Genomic DNA, 21,786 nt, shown 5'->3' with positions numbered 1-21,786 from the left:
ATCTTCTTTTGTGTTCCACAGAAGAAAGAAAGTCATACAAGTATGACATGAGAGTGCGCAATTTTCCATTTTTTTTTTATTTAATGCATAGAATCCTGCAGTAATATACTCCTGTCTGTCAAACCAAATCTATGATTAAATCTTTCACCTGAGGGTGTCAAGATGTATTAACACAGACCTGCTTTTTGGTTAAAGAACAAGATAAAGGGTAATGCGGTAGAAAATACCCTAAACAAACACGGGAAAGGGTTGTCACAGCTATGGTAATCCACGTAAACCTTAAAACTAGTTTTTAACATAGTTCCAGTTACACATTAAGTTTAACTGAGAGTTAGGTTTGAGGTCAGGATTTATGTGATGTTTAAAGCTGAATTTTTGTTTGATTGTGTTGAGGACTTGGTACTCATGGTGGAAAACCATAAAATGCCATACAAGTGTGTTTAGGGTTTATTCTGTGGGAATTCGAGAGGGGGTGAAGTCATTCTAGCCAAATGTACAAACTGCTCAAAGGGGCCCCAAAACCTGATACCCTCAACACAAACAGATCCCTCAGATGGGACTGGGAAAGAGCTAAAAGAAAGCAGTCAGGCATGGAGAAACCTACATCAGGTGACCCTCTATAGAGGGGCAGCATGACAATCTGATTTCAAACACAAACTTTGCCCCAAGCACATATGCACACCAAACCCACACAAATACAATGGGCGAAAAAGTATTTGGACACCTCACTTAAAAAGTAATGGGATTTCTTTATATACATTCAAGACTGACAGATAGGTAGATGGGTATGGAGGTAGGTAGGATAGGTAGCTAGACAGGTAGGTATAGGACATATAGGCAGACAGGTAGGTAGACAAGTAGGTAGGTAGAGAGGTAGGTAAGTAGGGCAGGTAGGTAAACAGGTAGATATAGACAGCAGAAGCAGATCTATAGACAGGTAGACTGGTAGGCAAGTAGACAAGTTTACATGTAGGTAGGCATGCAGACAGGTAGGTAGGTATGGTAGGGTAGGGTTGGTAGACGTACGTGGGCAGACAGGTAGGTAGGTAGGGCAGATAGGTAGACAGGTAAGGTAAGGAAGGGTAGGGTAGGTGGGTAGACATGTATGTAGGCAGACAGGTAGGTAGGTAGGGCAGATAGATAGACAGGTAAGGAAGGGTAGGGTAGGTGGGTAGAAATGTACATAGGCAGACAGGTAGGTAGACAAGTAGACATGTACAGTAGGTAAGTATACAGGTGGGTACACAGGAAGGTAGGTAGGTAGACGTACATAGGTAGACAGGTTGGTAGGTGGGTAGGTAGGGCAGGTATGTAGACAAGTAGACATGTAGGTAGGCACTAGGCAGACAGGTAGGTAGATAGGGTATGGTAAGAAGGTAAGGCAGGCATGTATGTAGGCAGGTAGGTAGGTAGGTAGGGAAGGTAGGTAAACTAGTAGGTAGGTTGGTAGGTGTACAGGTAGGTAGGTAGACAGGTAGGCAGGACAGGCACGTTGTATACCCACATAGCAACATTTTAACGTCCCGGATCCGGCCCACATCTGGCACACGTGGAAAGATGATCTGGCCCACTTGCAGCGTAGAATGACAGCCCTTGGGTGGCTCACTCCTGTTTGCCAGATCTGGGCCACAAGCAGGCCATAGCAATGCCACATGTCAGCCAAGAGCAAAGAAATAAAGCAGAACTGGACCTTATCTGAGCCACAAAATCTGTGTATATTAAATATTGAGTTGTCTCAGCCTTAATAAGCCTGTTAACAAGCAGAATCACTGAAGGAAAGAAGAGAACAGAAAAAGAGAGGAGCAGAAACACAAGAACTACAACTGACTTCAGCCACAGCCTTAGATGAAATCAACTGAAGATAAAAGACGTTAAATATCTCAAGATCTCAGCAGAGGAGGATTAAACAACTCCATAAGCAGCATTACCAGCTTCACTGATTACTAACCAGATTGACTTAATTTCTGACAGACGTCTACAAAAGTTTTTTATTGAGAATTAACAAGGATTTAACTCTAATGTGTTTCATTAGAAGTTACGATAACAGTGATTAGTGTTTCCATTAGTTGGGCTCTTAACTCTTATTATAGCTTTAGTCTTTTTTGGCTGCTGTGACTGTGACTTTGACTTTGACTGTGTTTGTTAAACATATTTGCAGCAGCAAAGAAAGCTAAAGTGAACTGAGATCAGGTGATGGTGGTTACCTGTTGATGGCTTTAAAGTCATCATAAAATGATGATTTTAATCTAACAATAATGTTGTTCCATTAATACAATCATACTACAAACCCAGTGTTACTGCAGCATGAGATCCAGCAGTATTTTAACAATCAGTTCAAATCTTTTAACAAACATGAATGAACACAAAAACTTAACCTACGTTGACACACACAGATATCAACCATCAGCACACGAATCCCAACAATTCCACGCTGCATGTGGGCCAGATCATCATTCCACATGTGCCAGATGTGGCCTGGGTCTGGGACGTCACAATGTTGCTATGTGGGTAGGTAGACATGTAGGTATGGTAGGATAGATAGGTAGGCAGGACAGGTAGGATAGGTAGGTAGAAACATATTGCGGTAGTTTCCCACATTTTAAGTATGGATGAAGTGACCAAATAATTTTTGGGGGCCACTGTATATCTTAGTATAAATTTGTAAAAATGTTGGAAGGTCTCTCAGAACAAGATCATTTTAGCTGGTTGAAAGTAAATGTGAATTTACTTTCTTGAACATGTACCACAAGATCAAAGAGAGGGAAAACAACTGAAACACAAAATGACACATACAAATAACAAATCATAACACAATCTGATCAAGGACTGCGGGGCGACGGATCACTCCGGCAGGGACAAACCTTTGGTTTCTTCCAGTGTGTGATAAACAGAGATAACAGAGAGAATACAGGAAGTTTTTGTACACTGTAATAGAGCTGGAACTTGCTCTGCAACTCGTGCACTTAACAAGACCTTCTCCGACTCCATCATCATTATTTCTGTGTTAGTAAAGATATTAATATATTTTAACAGCAATCATGCCATAATACAGCATTACAATTCAAATTGCATACAGCAATTCAAAAATCTGATTATGTTCATTAAGTTTTGCATGCTTTTTCAAATGTCTTTGGCCTTGTTCAGACAGGTAGCACAAATCCATTTTTTGGGGATGTATCCATCTCAGATACATTTCGCATTTTTGTAATCTGCAAACAACAATAAATTATAATTTTTTTACCAACCTGATCCAAATCACATTCAAAGGTGCCTGGAAAATCAATTATTATATCTCATGTCATATGTCTTAGTTGTCACACTGGATCATTGGTCTATAACTGTTCGAAATCACACATTTTTACCCACTCACCGGTGAGTGATTTTAGACAGCTTATTTATTAATCCGTGGAATACAATTATACCTCCAGTGCTTATATTACTAATTTACTCGTATTACTTACTGTAGCAAATGCATCATTACTACAGTAATCACTAATCAGTATAGATATACTGGACATTGGCGACAGTATCTGAACAAACGGATCAGATTTCATCACTTACAAAATAACAATCAATCCTAAAGATCGGATTAATGTGCAGTTTGACCAAAGCCTGTTTTTTTTTTTTTTCAAGAATTAATATAATTGGCATAATAGCACCATGCAACAAAGAGACACATAAAATAACATTTGTGTCAAGATATTTTAACATGAGATATTATGTTTAAAAACAAGATATTAAAACAACCAAGTCTGGGAAAGTCCAGTTCCACTTTACTGCAAAGTGTGGGTTTGACACTTGGTTCTTAAATAAACATGGTAGTATAAAGAAAGATGGATGTCTGCAGCATAAAAGGGTTTAGTCGCATGTGTTGTGGAGAGGTGAGAATAGAGGACTATAAGACTAAACGGCAGTTTACATGCAAGTGTCACACTCAAGGGTGAATGACTACTCAAAGTGTGGGAATGTGTGCATTTTGGGGCTGGATCACAGAATTATAGACATGGAACAAATGTATGTGAGTGGACAAAATGTATTTGTTGTAATATTTTTAAGATGATGCATTTCCTTGTAGAATTTTAGATTGAGATTTTAACAAGTAACCTTCTTGTACATGTAAAGCTGTTGAGAGGAGGGGTAACATGGGTCAGTTAAAGGGGTGAAAGTGTGAGCGTGGGGGAGGTGGTCCGACACCTTCTTTTCAGATGAAGTTAGCAGCTAGGTGACGTTACTCATTACCTTCTCATCTGGTATGCACTGCCGCACATTCTCCAGATAGCTGCGGATATCCTCTACGTTAGTGTAGCGCAGCAAGATTCGCGCAAAATCCTCCTCACTGATGGTGGTCATGCCTTTGGAATAGGTCAGGAACTCAATCTCCAACATCTCAGTTTGCAGGTTATCCATGAATCTGAAAGAACAATAACCGCAATAAGAGTTAAAGAATTAAAACCGCTAAGGAATTTAAACAACTTTGCTTTTGGTCCACAAGGGAGCCAAGGTGGGCCTGGCCCATCCAATCAGGAGCTTGGCCCACCATGGCCCCACACCAAATAACAACCTATCACAAAATGACTTAGAAATTAGACCTACACACAAGAGCGATGGACAAAAACCCGACAAGTGTCTTGAAATAAAACATATGAACAGTGTCTTGAGGCTTGGTAACCGTAGCCTATACGTGGAATAACTTACTCTGTGTCGTTGAATTATTAGAAACATACTCTATATGTTTCTTATAATTCAATGGCTCATCATAAATTATTCCTTTCTTATAAAGAGTTTGTTCCGTTTTTTTACTACATTCTGCAAAAAAATTTGTTTTTTGAAGCATTTTATTCCCTGCCTCAAACATAAATTTATAATGGTAATATTTGACATGCGATTAATTTTGAAGCATAAAACAAATTTTTATTATTGAATTTGTGACAGAATTTTCTAAATAGAAGCATAAAACAGTAATTTGTGCTTCTAAAAATAGTATAGCTGGGTTACTAATAGTCCCTTTCAAAACCTGCCCCTTTTGTTATAAAATCTAAAATTACAAAATTGTTACAAAATCTGTTATGAGGAAAAATGAAAATGTCATTAAATTTTTTTGCAAAAATTAAATAAATAAATACAACTTGATACTGTTAACAGGACACCTCCGGCCCACCTTGCATCTCAGCTGGAGTCGGGCCTGTGTGCCAGGATGTTGCTATGTTGTTACTAGGGTGTATTGCAGGTGGTTTCTATGATGGCCATGTGTTATTATGATATTACAGTTCCTAAATATGGCTTTGTATGTAATTCTATGTATTTCAATGGGATTTTTTTGCATCTGCATCAATATCTGTGAGAAAAAAAGGCTACCCAGTGCTACACCCCAGAAGTACAAACAAAATGTCCTGTCACTTAGAGTGACTGTTTATAACAAATTACAAATTACATATTACATTTACTAATATTCATAAGTTTTGGATCAGTAAGATGTTTTTGAAAGAAATTAATAGTTTTATTCAGCAAAAATGCATTAAATTGAACAAAAGTGACAGCAAAACATTGATAATGTTAAACTGTTAAACTTTCAAATAAATGCTGTTCTTTTGAACTTTCTATTAATCCAAGAATGCTGAAAATAACATATCACTGTTTTCGCAAAAAAATATTAAGTATAGCACAACTGTTCTCAACTTAATGAGAAATGTTTCTTGAGCAGCAAATCAGCATATTAGAATGATTTCTGAAGGATCATGTGACACAGAAGACTGGAGTAATGATGCTGAAAATTCAGCTTTACCATCACAGGAATAAATTAATGTATTAAAAACAGAACACAGTGATTTTAAATTGCAATATTTCTCATTATTACTGTTCCACTGTGTTGGAAAAAATAAACGTAGCCCTGGTGAACATTAGAGACTTAAAAAAAATGTAAAACATCTTACCAACCCCAAACATTACGTTTTTGCCATTTTATCACATCACATCCTGTTAACTAACATAATAAGCAGTTAACTAACTTCAGCATTGCCTTCAACATGCTCGATGGATATAATTTCTTATGTATCTTTCCATGTCTAGTGGATGAATAAGGATGAATAAGTGCATGTTTTTAGAGCATTTTCCACAAAGGTCATCATACCTGTAGAAGTCGTCAAAAGTCAGCTCCGCCTTCCCCTTCTTGCCAAAGAAGTGCACGAGCAGAGTGGTGTCAATCATCATGTTCTCATCGGCACGCTGCGATTGAGGAGTGGTGGTAAAGAGAGCAAAACGAGAAAGAAGAAACTATGACAAAAATCCAGCTGTTTTTGGAATAAGAAAGCAGTCCTTCATAGGCTTGCCGGGCCATTCAGAGTACCAGCCATCCAGTGCCTGAAAGTGTGCATCCATTTATATTGTCTCTCCTAACCCACAGAGGACATGTTCTGAGTTAGACATGCAGATCTATATGCCATTAGTGGGTGAGAATGGCATAAAGACTGTATATTAGACTGAAACAGAAACACAAACAAATGTATATGCAATGACACACAAACATGCCAGTTGTGTACATACAGAGACCCTGTATACACCTGGTATATTATTTAAAAGAACCATTCACAAAATCTTTTGGAGTCCATTTGTTGATAGTGATCGGAAATTAATACCAGGTGTAAATGGGGTTGAGCTGGTATAGGACATAAACAAAGACATGACAGCAAAAACACAAAAAGCATCCACATCCCATGCATTTCTGCGGAGATTTGTGAAAGAAATGCACACATGTGAGCAGATTCCACCTTTCCTTCTCTGGACAGAATCTTCTGTTTTTTAAAGCTCAACACTAATGCTGAAGATCAATTTGAGTGATCTTACAAGTGTCAAAATTGCTTTTTCAGTGGAGCTCAGGAAAAGGCGTTCATTCACCAGTTAAACAAACCAAAAAAAGTGGCATGGCATCCAAAAAAAAAAAAAAAAAACTGGAGGAAGGTGGTTGAAAGGTGCAAGGCCAGAATTAGGCTGTATTTTTTTCTCTTGCTTCACCCTCATCTGCAAGAGGAGCCTATCATGCTGAAACTAGGTAAAACCAGGCATAAACTCCAAACAGCTCTTTGTCCCTGGTTACGGGCCTCTGTGCAATGAAGCGAGCCAGAATGCAAGTCCATGCCACTGCTGTACCTCTAGCTTAAAATCCTATCCATGAAGATACAATCAGAGGAAAGTTATAAAGAGAGAAAGAATGATTCTGTTTCACTAGCCAGATTGTCTCAGAGACATATTGCACATACTTGGTGTTGTAACAACACAATGTTAAAAAATAGCAATCAAACAAACAAACAAACAAAAAAATAAATCAAAGTTGTAAAGCTGTTCTGGTAGGCCTGATTAATAAAGGGTTTGATCCCAACGGTATGGAAGCCTGTTTCAAAACAAAGCAAATGTGAAATACCATTTAAAATAATCAAATAAAATATGTCACAGTTACGATAAATAAAGCATATTTATTTTATTTACAAAATAACCATATTCACAAAGGATGTTCCAAATAAAATGTAGACAGTAAAAATGGTGTCTACTAAAAATACCTTGTTTTAGCTAAATTCAAAGGCAGCATCCTATACATACACTGGAGCTAATACACTCATATATTTCATTAATGCTGAAAATATTTGAAAAAAGCAGTTCCACCTAATTAAAACACACTATTTCATCCAACATTTTTAAGTGCTAAATTTTTGTGCAAATTCTTATACTGTAACGTTGCAACTCTGCTGGAAACAGCTGTAAGTGTTGGACGGAGGAGCATTATATATTTTATGACCAACATAGTGCAAATCCATATTGACAATACATGGAGATGGATTGTGTGTTAAATATATAAATCTCCACAAATGGTAGATTTGTTGGAATCGGTGCCAACTTTAGATCTGTAAAATGTTTTCTGGGACTTGGAATGGATCAATTCCAGAAATTGAAATGTTGCACTTGTTTGTTTGTTTTTAAAGTTTTTGTTTTTTTCTGGAGCTTAAAGGCCCGTTCACACAAGGGACGATAACTATAAAGATAACGATAAAGATAACTATATATGCGTCCACACCAACGACCGATAACGGTCTTTTTATACTAAGCACGCGCGCCCGGATGATCCAGATCCATTTTGAATGCGCTAGACCTTTAAATTAGAATGGATTCTGATTGGCTGTCAGTGTTTTATCGTTCGACAGCTGGAAAAAAAATCGTTCTGAAAGTGATCCCAACGATATCGTTCCTCATATCTTTATCGTTATAGTTGTGGTGTGAACTCTGTTATTCTTTAATATGGAGAACGATTTTTAGAATTATATCTTTATCGTTATCTTTATAGTTATCGTCTTTGGTGTGAACGGGCCTTAAGTCCAGTGTGTGGACATCCATTCTTCTTCTCTCTTTTTTTTTTTTTTTTTTCTTGGTATCTCTGCTCATGAGTTTTTGTATTCACCACCATTATTTTGCTGATGGTCATAAATATGGTCATAAAAAAGGCATGTGATTAAAACTGATGGATTGATAAATGAATACCTTTCCTTTATCTAAAACATAGCAGTTTTCACCATTAGACAATTTCGTCATCAATCTGCTGGAAGTGTGACATCACAACACTGTGGTTACAGGAAACCATTAATGTGAGGTCATCATTACATGTAACACCACAGCCAGGCCCACAGTGTGACTTACACAAGACCCGAGGCCTTTTACTCTTTGATCTAAAAACAGCGGTAAAAACAGTGATTACTGCTGTCGACTTCTAAGATGAGTAACCCCAATCACACTTCCACACATGCTAGCATGTCCCCTTTAGCCAACAGATACACAATGTCTGGTATCCTGCAGTTGTCAGCTCAGACAAACAGACCTGTCTAACTGCTGTGTCATCTGAGGAAGCCAAGCTGAAATTACCCTTTCATTGTGAATAACAGACTAAGTAAATACAGGGCATCTGCACACAGCTCTCCACAATCATCAAACTACTGCTTCCTACAGACGCCCTCTATTAGCCATCAGAACACAAACACACCATCAGGATGAGCAGACATATTCGGAATCGGTGTACAAACAAAGGCCTTTAATGTGCCTCGCAGCTGTGAGCAATATTATTTTGTATTAGTCGCAGTCAATTCGACACAAATATTGCACACGAAAAATAGCAGAACAACAACTGAACATATAGACATCGATAAGCTGAAATTACAAAAATGATTAATTGATTAAAAGAATACAGCAATTCTTTGCAACACTAACATTTTTAAATCTTTCTTTTTCTTGTTTTCCAGTAAAACATCATAACTAAAATTTAAATACAAATTTAAACTTAAAGTATACAATTTGAAGGTAATTCAAGATATTAATAAGTACTATATAGTATATAAATAATACTAAAATAACACTGATATATATACATACAGTGGGGAGAACAAGTATTTGATACACTGCCGATTTTGCAGGTTTTCCCACTTACAAAGCATGTAGAAGCATGAAGAAATCACATTGTATGATTTTTAAGTAATTAATTAGCATTTTATTGCATGACATAAGTATTTGATACATCAGAAAAGCAGAACTTAATATTTGGTACAGAAACCTTTGTTTGCAATTACAGAGATCATACGTTTCCTGTAGTTCTTGACCAGGTTTGCACACACTGCAGCAGGGATTTTGGCCCACTCCTCCATACAGACCTTCTCCAGATCCTTCAGGTTTCGGGGCTGTCACTGGGCAATATGGACTTTCAGCTCCCTACAAAGATTTTCTATTGGGTTCAGGCCTGGAGATTGGCTAGGCCACTCCAGGACCTTGAGATGCTTCTTACGGAGCCACTCCTTAATTGCCCTGGCTGTGTGTTTCGGGTCGTTGTCATGCTGGTAGACCCAGCCACGACCCATCTTCAATGCTCTTACTGAGGGAAGGAGGTTGTTGGCCAAGATCTCGTGATACATGGCCCCATCCACCCTCCCCTCAATACGGTGCAGTCATCCTGTCCCCTTTGCAGAACAGCATCCCTAAAGAATGATGTTTCCACCTCCATGCTTCACGGTTGGAATGGTGTTCTTGGGGTTGTACTCATCCTTCTTCTCCCTCCAAACACGGCAAGTGGAGTTTAAACCAAAAAGCTCTATTTTTGTCTCATCAGACCACATGACCTTCTCCCATTCCTCCTCTGGATCATCCAGATGATCATTGGCAAACTTCAGACGGGCCTGGACATGCGCTGGCTTGAGCAGGGGGACCTTGCGTGCGCTGCAGGATTTTAATCCATGCCGTAGTGTGTTACTAATGGTTTTCTTTGAGACTGTGGTCCCAGCTCTCTTCAGGTCATTGACCAGGTCCTGCCGTGTAGTTCTGGGCTGATCCCTCACCTTCCTCATGATCATTGATGCCCCACGAGGTGAGATCTTGCATGGTGCCCTAGACCGAGGGAGATTGACCGTCATCTTGAACTTCTTCCATTTTCTAATAATTGCGCCAACAGTTGTTGCCTTCTCACCAAGCTGCTTGCCTATTGTCCTGTAGCCCATCCCAGCCTTGTGCAGGTCTACAATTTTATCCCTGATGTCCTTACACAGCTCTCTGGTCTTGGCCATTGTGGAGAGGTTGGAGTCTGTTTGATTGAGTGTGTGGACAGGTGTATTTTATACAGGTAACGAGTTAAAACAGGTGCAGTTAATACAGGTAATGAGTGGAGAACAGGAGGGCTTCTTAAAGAAAAACTAACAGGTCTGTGAGAGCCGGAATTCTTACTGGTTGGTAGGTGATCAAATAATTATGTCATGCAATAAAATGCAAATTACTTATTTAAAAATCATACAATGTGATTTTCTGGATTTTTGTTTTAGATTCCATCACTCACAGATGAAGAGTACCTATGATAAAAAATTACAGACCTCTACATGCTTTGTAAGTAGGAAAACCTGCAAAATCGGCAGTGTATCAAATACTTGTTCTCCCCACTGTGTGTGTATATATATGTGTGTGTGTGTGTGTGTGTGTGTGTGTGTGTGTGTGTGTGTGTTGTGTGTGTGTGTGTGTGTGTGTGTGTGTGTGTGTGTGTGTGTGTGTGTGTGTGTGTGTGTGTGTGTGTGTGTGTGTGTGTGTGTGTGTGTGTGTGTAAAAAATAAAACAGTAATTATGATGTTATTTGATAAAATAGATTTAATTATGACTGTCTCATAATTGCTTTATTTCTCAAAATCATGCCTTTTTTTACTCTGATGCAGAAACAAACTTGAAAAATGAACTTGTATTCTTTTAATCTTATAAGACATGTTCTCTGAAAACAATATATCTCACAATTTTTGGTGACTTTATAACAAATTGATCTTGTATAAAGGATGTTAAGATGTTTTTTTTTGTGGAAAACAGGACAAAGATACTAATTTTGAAAAGATTTTTTTGAATGAAGCACCAGGAACAGATTTAATAAAAGATCAACAGCTGATAAAATACATTAAAAAGAGGGATGAAAATAATAAAAATAAACAGAAGGATAATCGCAGGTCATTAAATGACAATGACCAATGTTATCGGGTTAAGGTGGATAAGGTGGGTTGTGATGCTGAAACAGGAAGGGGGAATGAGAATTATGATGTACCTTTTTCAGGTGAGAGCACTGTGTTAGGGATGGCTAGGGACGAATAAAAACATGGGATGAGACAGGAGGACAGAGGACTATGGCTGTACCTCTGCCAGGTCAGAAAACAGGGCTTGGCTCGCGCCACGTCTCAGCATGTCCCAGTAGCTCCTGGGCACAAACTCCTGATTCTCTTTTTTTAGCACCTGCAGAGGGGTTAGCATGAGATGGAAAGCTGTCATCATGTTAGTTTATATAGACAGGGTTTAATAGAGGATGTGTCGGGTGGTCTCTCAGTCCTTTCAACTAAAACCAATCAAATATACTAGTATGAAAGAAATATGAAGATTGGGAGGGGGGATTAGTATGCTAATTGTATGAGGTTATATAATGTGAGTGATCAATAATCTGGGAGATTTACTAAGATTGGAAGGTTTTACATATCAGATATAGTGTGCAAATATACCAGGTACAGAATATTCTGTGAAATGGTTCAGAATGGTCATCATGTCATCATTCACTAACAGAACTCTTGATTATGATTGGTTGAGTCTATTTTCTGTAACTGCACATCTATTGAATATAGTTTCAGGTTTGTTTACAGATGCATATCAATTCATGTGTTTTTTTTTTTTTCAGATACTTTTGAAATATAACGATAACAGTGGCTCAACCTGTTTTAAGTAATATACTGGCATAATACTTTTTTTTGGGGGGGGAGGGGGGATGACATTTTGGTAACACTTTACAATAAGGTTCATTAGTTAACACATTAACTAACATAGCAAAGAGCAATACATTTGTTACAGTATTTATTAATCTTTTTTAATATTAGTTCATAAAAATACAGCTGTTCATTGTTTGTTCATGTTAGTTCAGAGTGCATTAACCAATGTTAACAAATACAACCTTTGATTTTAATAATGTATTAGTAAATGTTATAATTAATATTAACTTAGATTAATAAATGCTGAAGAAGTATTGTTCATTCTTAGTTCATGTTAACTAAGGTAGATAACTAATGAACCTTATTGTAAAGTGTTACCAATTTTTTCTTGTTTTTTTTAGATAAATGCATGAACTAACCATGTTGTAAGCAAATATATTGATTTTGAACAGCCGAATAATTGAAAATGACTGCATGCACACTTCACAACATGGCAGTGTGTGCATTTTCAATAATTCAATGAATTATCCTCAGCTATTCTGTACAGATTTATTGAATACAGAGGCTGAGAGACTAAAAGTGACACATCAGGTTAAGGAAAACAGGGAATATATTTCTCTCATCAGTCCTGTGGAGCTACTTTAATGGAAAATGCTGGTCTTTCACTCAGTCACTATTTTTCTATATTCTGTATGTGATTCACAGATATACAGAGTGGCTTTATCCAGACATCACATTACCAGAAAAAAGGACCACCAGCTCAGGAAGGCTTTCATGGAAACTCTTATATAGATGTTTGTGTTTGCACTTGAGTTGATCATGTGTTTGATCGTGAAAGTGGATGTATCTGTTTGTATGGGGACACAATTGTCCACTAAAGTGAGTCGGGGACATTCAGGGATGTTTTAAATTAGAAAATCTATTTAAAAATAATTTTTTGTTAAAAAAAACCTTTTTGCCATGTCCCCATTTATATTTTCAGTTTTTTCAGTGTCATCAAATTTGTCTCAGATACTTCTAATATTGTTTCAGGAAAAGTATAAAAATAGGCAGAAATAAGATTTTTAAATGAGTTTTTATAAACTGTAATACAGTAAAAACAGTTACATTTGTGAAATATTATAGCAGAATAGCAACTGCTATTTCAATATATTTTAAAATATAATTGATTCCTGTGAGGCTGAATTTTCAGCAGCCATTACTTTAGAAATTGTAATATGCTGAATTGGTGGTTGAGTAATATTTCTTATCGGTCTCACTTTATATGAAGTGTCTTTAACTATTATTTACTAACATAACTAATCATTTGATACAATGCAGGTATTGTGTACATACATGTTTTTGCAATGTACTTGTATTTAAGACATACATGAAAGTAACTACAGCTGTAATTAATTTCAGTAATTGCATCGATAATTACACTGTCGACCCTTCCAATACCTCTTAATTGACCCTTAAACTTAACCATACCACTAAAGCTGTCCCTAACCTTACCTGTATCCCACCTCAATAGCAGTAAAAGTGTTTTGTAATACATTAACATGATAAGTAGGCTATTTGTACTTATTTTTGTACATAGTGGTTAAAGACACCGTTTACACTTTATTTTAAGGTGTCTGTGTAACAGTGTGATTATATATTTAAGTACTGTGTAATAATAATTAACTACATGTAGTTACTATAGGGTTAGGATTAGGTTAGGTTTAAGGTTAGTTCCATATAATTAAGCACAATTTATAGTAATTAATATAGTATCTTCATGTAACGTGTAACACACTGTAAAATAAAGTGTTGCCAAGACACATAACATAAAGTATGACCTTATTATCAATGTTGAAAGCAAAACAGCTGTGTTGCTTAATATATTTGAGAAAACTGGTTTTTCATTTTATTTAATGAATAGAAATCTTTTAGAACAGCTTTTATCTTTTATTTTTTAACTTACTGGCCCCAATCTGAATGGTTGAATGGTAGTGTTTAAAATTTGGGTTGAAATATCAGACTTTTTATGTCCATTTAATCTCATTGCTGTCTAGGAGAAACAATCTCAACATCTCATGTGTGATCTTTCCTTTCTTTCGGTTGTCAGTGAGGGAGTGAGGGAGAGAGATGTAATTAAATGATTTAATGTAAGTGAATGTGAAAGACTCCAGAGCTGGCTCAATAGAAAACACATTTTACACCAACAACTCCACCCACTACTACCCAGACCTGTTCTTTATAGCCCGCTGATGAAGTTTGTAACTGACACGTTGTGGTTAAAAAAAAAAAAAATCAATAATAATGAAATTAGACTGATTGTGGCAAAACACCCACATGCTCTCTGACCTCTGAGGTCCACTCCACCTCCCTCCTCATTTTCATTCTCTCATTCTCCCATCATTCCTTCCATGATTTCAAGATTCACACAGAGGTTAAAGTTCACAGGTCAGAGGGCCAGGGGTGATACATACACTGTTCACGGGTGCAACCTGATATCCATAGAGCTGCATACTCTACAGAGACGAGAGGAGAGGTCACAGCATGCGGAAGAGGAGAGGAAGGAGAGAACCACATAAGAAGAGATGGACAAAGACACAGGTTAAACATGCAAAAAATAGAAAGTGGTTTAACTACAGGACAGTTGGCACACTTTCGCAAGCTTCCAAGAGGGGATGAAATACGACTGGATCCCTCTCAGACAGCCCTTGATAAACTGGACATGTGAATGAGATAAGAAGGGTTATGCACCCAATGCAGGCAAAACAAATACAGTCTAGAGGAAGTTTACAGAGGATGGCCAATTGTACTCTTTAAGATATATATGGGATTTTGAGCATCTCATATATAACAAGACTTGTACATTTTCTGAAGAAAATGTGAGCAGTGCTTGCCTCTGCAAAACTCTCCATCATGATGCTAGGTTGTTAGGGCGTTGTTCTGCGGTTGCTAAGTTCTGAGTGCTAGGGTGTTGCTAAGAGGTGGCTTTATGACCCAAGTCAAAAGACCCCAATATAAGGCTCAGGTCCCTCGTTCAACACACACCAATCAGATTTTTAACCCAATTTGTCATCTGGCTGTAAAATCTGAATTTATATTTATTAATGCATTTATTATTGTTTTTTTGTTATCGGCCTGAATTTTAATATTGGTGCATCCCTAGATATAACATGACTTTTCTTCGACAACCTGCATGATTTGAGGTATCAAATGTTTATGCTTTACGTACTAAAGTTTAACACCTAAGCCTCGTTCACACCGCCAGCGACACGAAGCTAAGAGACATGATTCCATTCATTTTTAATGGAGAGTTGGCGACTTTCAGCAACACAAGCGACAGTGGCTGTTGGTGACAGAATGTAGGTGTGTCAAGCGATGGGAGACACACGACAAGAGTTTTTAACTTTAAGCTAATTTTGCGAGCGACAAACAATAGGAGTGAAGACACCGTCTCAAGTGCAGGCAAGACAGGACAGAGTCTCGGAGCGATTTCACTGATTTATATGATTGACTACCCTGGTAATCCAGAGTTCTCATGAGAGCACAAGTTGAATTTGCTCAGCGAGTTACTCTGGTGTCGAATAATGATGCTCATTAAATATGCCCCTCGATCCGAGCTGCACCAAACACATCGGGTTATCTGATATAGGCGGGCCAGAGGCGAGCTAAACAGATGAGGACAGCGCTGTGACGTCGAAGTCATTAGTAAACATTGCAAGATGGCTATGGATGAATACCAGTTGTTTGAAACGGCTTTGGCTGCTACAATGAACGAGTAAGACTTGGCTTTTTATTAAAAACAGAAACATAAGAGGCCGCACGAATCGTTCCTTTGCAAGAAGGCCGTTTTTGCTGTTTCGCCGACCGGATACGGTAAGAGCATAATCAGAGAATGTCTAATAAGGTTAGCTCCGCTGGTAGCTGGGGTTTATTGTTGTGATTGGTCGTAGTGTTATCCAATTGCGTGCAGCAAGATTTTCAAATGCACGCTTGGTGCCACCCCTCGAGCTGGGCGATTTTCATTAGTCGACGCCAGACCATTAATCTTTTAGATTTAGGTCTGGATTTCCAGGCTAATGATTGACTGTAACACATAATAAAATTGATGCGTGAAAAAGAAACTGTCCGCAGTCAGCGAGTTCATATATTAGCCGCTTTTCCACCGTCGGGCCAAATGGTTCTTAGAACGGTAAGAAACGGTTCCAGTTGTGTTTCCACTTGAGCCTGGTACGGCACGGCACGATTACAAACCGTTCTCGGCCCGGAATTCTCAGCACGGGTGTCTAACCGGTACAATCCCTAAAGTGACGTCGCAACTCAGGATTAGTCACTTGTCTGTAGCCTGGCTACCAGTTTCTCTCTAGCACGCTATTTGAGAGACTTAAAGGGGTGGTATAATGCGCTTTTTGAAAGATGTAAACTAAGTCTTTGATGTCCCCAGAGTGTGTATTGTGAAGTTTTAGCTCAAAATACCCCACAGATATTTTTATATAGCATGTTAAATTTCACTTTTTGAGGGTGAGCAAAAACGCACCGTTTTTGTGTCGGTCCCTTTAAATGCATTTCAATCATTTATGATTGCATTTTCTAAAGATATGGCCAGACGTGCCGTCTACCAATAACATTAGAGCGACAGCATTAGGAACGCCCACAAGCATCTTCACAGTAGCGTCATACAGCGACAAAGTTGCTGGCGGTGTGAATGAGGCTTTAGGGTTAGGGGTTTGCTCATATTACTAACCCCAAGTACGAGAAAAACAAATACTGATGCAAACACCACTAATTACATGTTACAGTACCAGTATTTCACACCAAGTGCTTTCAAAGAGCGCTGAATTCAGTGAGTGTGAATGGATGTCACTCCTCCATTTATATCTTATGCAGAACAGTATATAATTTAGTAATGATATGTTGAAAGATTTTTACACAATGTATATGATCCTTCACACAATAACAATATCTCTGATTAAGTTTTCACAAACTGGCAACATTTTTATCCCATAGTAATTTGACAAACAAGCATCTTAATTAGATTATAACAAAGCACAATGAATATAAGCTCAAAGTTGTTGCCAAACAGCAATTCTACTCAGTGGTTATTTTTTTACTTATACCTCCAACACTGAAACTGACATTTGAAACAAATTACAAATTAAAACACAATTATATGACAAGTACATTTTTCACAGTAATGTTCTCTTCTTAGAAACTAATAAGAGCCTAAAGAAAATGACATCTGGACACGCACCCTAAACAAAATAAGCCAAACTTCTTAATATTCTCAGTAAAATCAACATTTGTTACCTTAATATTCTGAAAAAAAATGTTTTTCCCAATGTTAGGTTGGATTTATACGACATTAATCATTGCCTCCATTTGCAACATGTAAAAATACATGTTTGCTCTTGATACTGGTTGCAAAGGCACAAAATATAAAACGTTGTATTGTGTCATGGCAAAATATCTATTTCCCGTAATACAGAAGAATAACAAAAGAGGCATCATTTTAAATAAGAATCCTCAGTAATGTGGAAAAAAAGAAAATGTGGTAAATAGAGAAAGACAGAGACTATATCCCAAGTCTTTGAACTTCTGTTGATCTCATGAAATCCTCTTGTTTGCATGGCTCTACAGAAACAGATACTAGTAATCCCTAAAACTGATTTGATTTTGGATTAAACTCTTCTCCAATAATATGTCCCACTCATCAGTTTAAAAGAAGGGGGGCCATTTAGACAATACTAACCACTACTGATTTGCTACAATAAACGTAACTTTATAAAGCCATATAACTCTACATCTAAAAATCCCTTTGCGAGAAAAGACAAAGACATATGCAATGTATGGAAGCTTGTTTCCGCCATGAGATAAATCAAATTAAACAAACAGGGAAATTGTGACTTTATCGCACAATTGTTCGCAATTCAGACTATTTTTCTCCTAATTGCGAGTTCATATCTCGCAAGTCAGACTTTTTCCTCAGAATTCTGCGATATAATCTCACAATTTAAAAAGGTAATTGCAACTTTTTCCCTCACAATTGCGAGTTTATATCTGTAAACTGTAAAGTCCAATTCTGAGGAATTGCAATTGTGTGTTATAAAGTAAGAATTGTGACTTTTTGACTCACAAATGCAAGTTTATATATGAAAAAAAGCCAGAATTGCGAGATGTAAACTTGCAATAATGTGGAAAAAAGTCAGAATTGTGAGATAAAAAGTTGTGATTACCTTTTTACTGTTTACTGCTATACAATTATTGTAAAGCATTTGTTTCTAGATAGATGACAAATGTATATGGAACTTTATCTAAGTAGTTTTTGATTTGTACGACTGCATTATTTTTCCAAATGAAATGTGCAAATGTGTAAAGCTTTCATTTTTATATAGGATTACAACTTTAAATGTACAATTTGGGATAACTGGAACTTAAAAATAGATTACAATATTATTACAAACAAAAAACCTGATATCAACTTACCAGTTGAGCAGATTTTTCTGCATCTCCCTTTCTTCCTTTCTTCTCATTTTTCTTTCGGAAGATTTCTTGCAACTATTAAAAGAAATAGAGAAGGAATAAAGCAAATAAATAAAGTCGAATGATTAAATAACCAAGAAGATTGTTTAAAAACAAACTTCTAAGGCCAGAATCTACACTCTATCCACTCACCACAAGAAATTCCCGTTTATCCACCATCTGGTTACCGTCAGCGTCAAACATGTTAAAGGCAATCTTAAAGCCTGCATGAGGCTCTGAAGAATAGATGTGAAAAGAATGTTAACTTACTACAATATGATATACCATGCATATAATTAAACAATACTACGTATAAATGTATTTACTCTGGTAAACCATTATTGGAAATGGAAAATCATTATTAAACATTTAACCACTAGGTGGCTAAATCCGAGATCAGATCAGAGGTGAGGCCCACATTTGTAAGAACCTGTTATCACCCCAAGAACTTCCAATACACTTTTGCTTTCACCACTTTTCCTTTCATCACTCTCTTCAGGTGTTTTTCAACCCATCAAGAGCCACATGCCTCCTCCACTTTGTTATGTTGCCCAAGCAACAGCAGAGGAGGGAACACATGTTAGGCAGTTCATTTCTGTTTATACTGTGTGTTACAGCTACTTTTAGACGCTAGCTTAGTCAGACAACTCTGTACGAATGGACAATCATAAATTAGATCTCAGTTATTTCTCCTAAAAGGTACATGAAGAACAAATGAAGACTTTTGTTGATCTTGAGGAAAATACCCTATTCACACACATGAATGTTTCATCTCAACAATGTAACAAACTGCGCTCAGATTTGCCAAGATCCTAAAGTCTGAGAAATTAATTTGAACGGAAATATTTCCCGTCAAATGCACCCATCAGAAAACTACCTGGGCTATGCTACATGTAAAGTGCAACATCTGTCTAATTTGTTTCTAGATAGATGACAAATGTATATGGAATAGTATATTTGCATAAGCGAAAATTGTTACTTTTTTTTTTTTACTTTTAATATTTTTTTTTTGATTTCACTAGAATTTTTAACTGTTCCAACTGGGGTTCTGATTACAAACATTTTACGGGAACTCAAATTAATTTTGTTAGTCAGACAAAATTCGACAACTGGTGACAAAACTGAGATAACTTTACACTTTTTGGTAAACTAAGTACAAATTTCAATTTGCACTAAAGCTTTTTATGATTATAGGCAAAAATTGCGGTCTGCTGTCCAGACAAATACATATATATGTTTCAATATAGCCTGCACACACGAGAATGAGAAACATATGACATTTCAATGATATATATATATAACTGAGAATATAGTCTTGTGAGCTTAGAAATAGCAATCTCTCTCAACCTCTCTGTACTCGAGCACAAAGTCTAAAACACTGATAAATGTGCAGTGAGTAAAATGTGGCTTTAGCTAAACTTTTTTGGGTGAGGGTGAGAGTCTGGGTGGGCCTCGTCTGAGTCTGAGCCACACTATAGACATAAAACATCCATGGACCAGAACGATCCTTGATTCATGTTTAAAATAGGATACATGCATAGTGTGCTGATTTCAAAAGAGAGAGGTACAGCAAACCAAAGCATGGGATAAGAATGAAAGGTTAAGAGGGAGAAAAGATGGAGAGATAGAGGTCATACTCACTTGTCAGAATGCAGAGCAGAAAGAGATACTCCGTGTAAGCGATGATGCCTGAAAAAGGATATCAAAGGGTCACATCCATTCTGCTAATGTACAGTAACACACTAACAACCTTCAAATGGTCACGTCTTCCCTTTTTATAATCTCTCCTTTTTCTTTTTACTCTTTGTCTAAACTGAAAACTCAGGAGGCGGCTCATCTGAAGCTTGGATTAAAATGTTTACTGAATTTTCAAAGCTAGGGGGCCTCTAGAGATAGATGGAGTCGCATACCCTTTTCCCTTCTTCTCCTGCTCCAAAAAAAAAAAAAAAAAAAAAAAGGCGGGACAAGTAATCCCCTCTTTCATGATGATAACATCTAAAAAGGTGCCTCTCAGCTAAAGTGTCCATCTACATTTAGGCAACATTTGACCAGCGTTTGGCCCACACACTGAAGCTGAAGACTTTGACACAGTGAGTGACCGGCTGTAGCGTTCAAAGGCTTCTGTTTGGATAAGGGTGTTCTAGAGGCATCCGTCAGGCCAAGGAGATGTGCCCCATTTAGACAGGGAACTGTCCCTGCTTTTGTTAGACTCGTGAGAAAAGTGGCAAAGTAGAGGACGGAGGACAGAGAGAGTGAGAGTCAAAAGAAAGGCAAAAAAGAGACAAAGCGAAGGTGGGCTGATGGAAAGATGGAAGTCCTGTAAAGGCACTGGGGGAGGGCAGAGAGAAGGGATACGTTTTCCTACACCTCCACTGAAAGTGTTCCTCTCCACAGCTTCTGTGTGAAGGGGGACATGGAGACAGTAGCAGGCATACAGATAGTTCAGGGTGAGTGGACTGAGTGTTACGGGACACTGCCTGTGCGCCTTCGGGAGGAAAACCTGACACTGAAAATTCAACCCAACCCCAGCAGTCTCACACACTCACTCAAGCAATACAGAGGCTTTCAAAGTCCACTGAGCAAGACAACTTGGCCCTAAAGAGACAAGATTCGAGGATATTTACTTATTTGCCTTAGAAGGAACTGAACTTATTCCCTGACAAGCGTTCGCTCTGCCAGAGCTCTCAAATCTCATTTGCACTCATGTTCAATTGAAACTTTGACATTTTAACATCTGGAATAGATAGAGGTATAGAGGTTTATAACGGCACAAAAAAAAGATTTTAACTACTCCTTTAAAATTCACTGTGGTTAGACCTGAAGACTCTGGGTCAAAGGTTATCATTGAGGATCTAAAACAGATTAATTGATGTCTAAAAGCTGCTTTAAACTAGTAAAACCAGGCTTTTAGCTGCAGACATATTGTTAATGTTTATAAGCTGCTTGCATATGCAGTAAATCTTTGTTTTGGCGCAGGGCTCCTTAAATGAAGAGGCGCTGTGTTACATTCCATTCATTCCTGTTCAATACAGTCCCAATTTTAAGGATGGATTGT

At 37.6% G+C, this 21,786-nt stretch overlaps 1 protein-coding gene across 4 annotated transcripts in view; it reads right to left on the bottom strand.

The window, feature by feature from the left end:
- micu3a (mitochondrial calcium uptake family, member 3a) overlaps positions 1-21,786 on the bottom strand; it is a 32,730-nt gene that overhangs the window by 3,647 nt on the left and 7,297 nt on the right. For 3 of the 4 annotated variants that reach the window (XR_014029803.1, XM_081360638.1, XM_081360637.1), the window contains exons 5-9: positions 20,373-20,420; positions 18,885-18,967; positions 18,696-18,767; positions 6,128-6,222; positions 4,240-4,411 (exon numbers count right to left, since the gene is read on the bottom strand). Coding sequence is in view for 3 of the 4 variants with exons in the window: in XM_081360638.1 (XP_081216764.1) it covers positions 4,240-4,411; positions 6,128-6,222; positions 18,696-18,767; positions 18,885-18,967; positions 20,373-20,420 (470 nt within the window). In the remaining variant the exon portion in view is untranslated. Of the gene's footprint in view, positions 1-4,239; positions 4,412-6,127; positions 6,223-7,143; positions 7,159-11,679; positions 11,776-14,689; positions 14,732-18,695; positions 18,768-18,884; positions 18,968-20,372; positions 20,421-21,786 lie in introns of all 4 variants that reach the window. The other variant, XM_081360639.1, reaches the window with a different exon arrangement.

The sequence above is a fragment of the Scardinius erythrophthalmus genome, assembly GCF_964197995.2.
Source record: "Scardinius erythrophthalmus genome assembly, chromosome: 3".
In the NCBI taxonomy this organism is placed as follows: domain Eukaryota; kingdom Metazoa; phylum Chordata; class Actinopteri; order Cypriniformes; family Leuciscidae; genus Scardinius; species Scardinius erythrophthalmus.
This window is presented reverse-complemented; position numbering and strand designations above follow the sequence as displayed.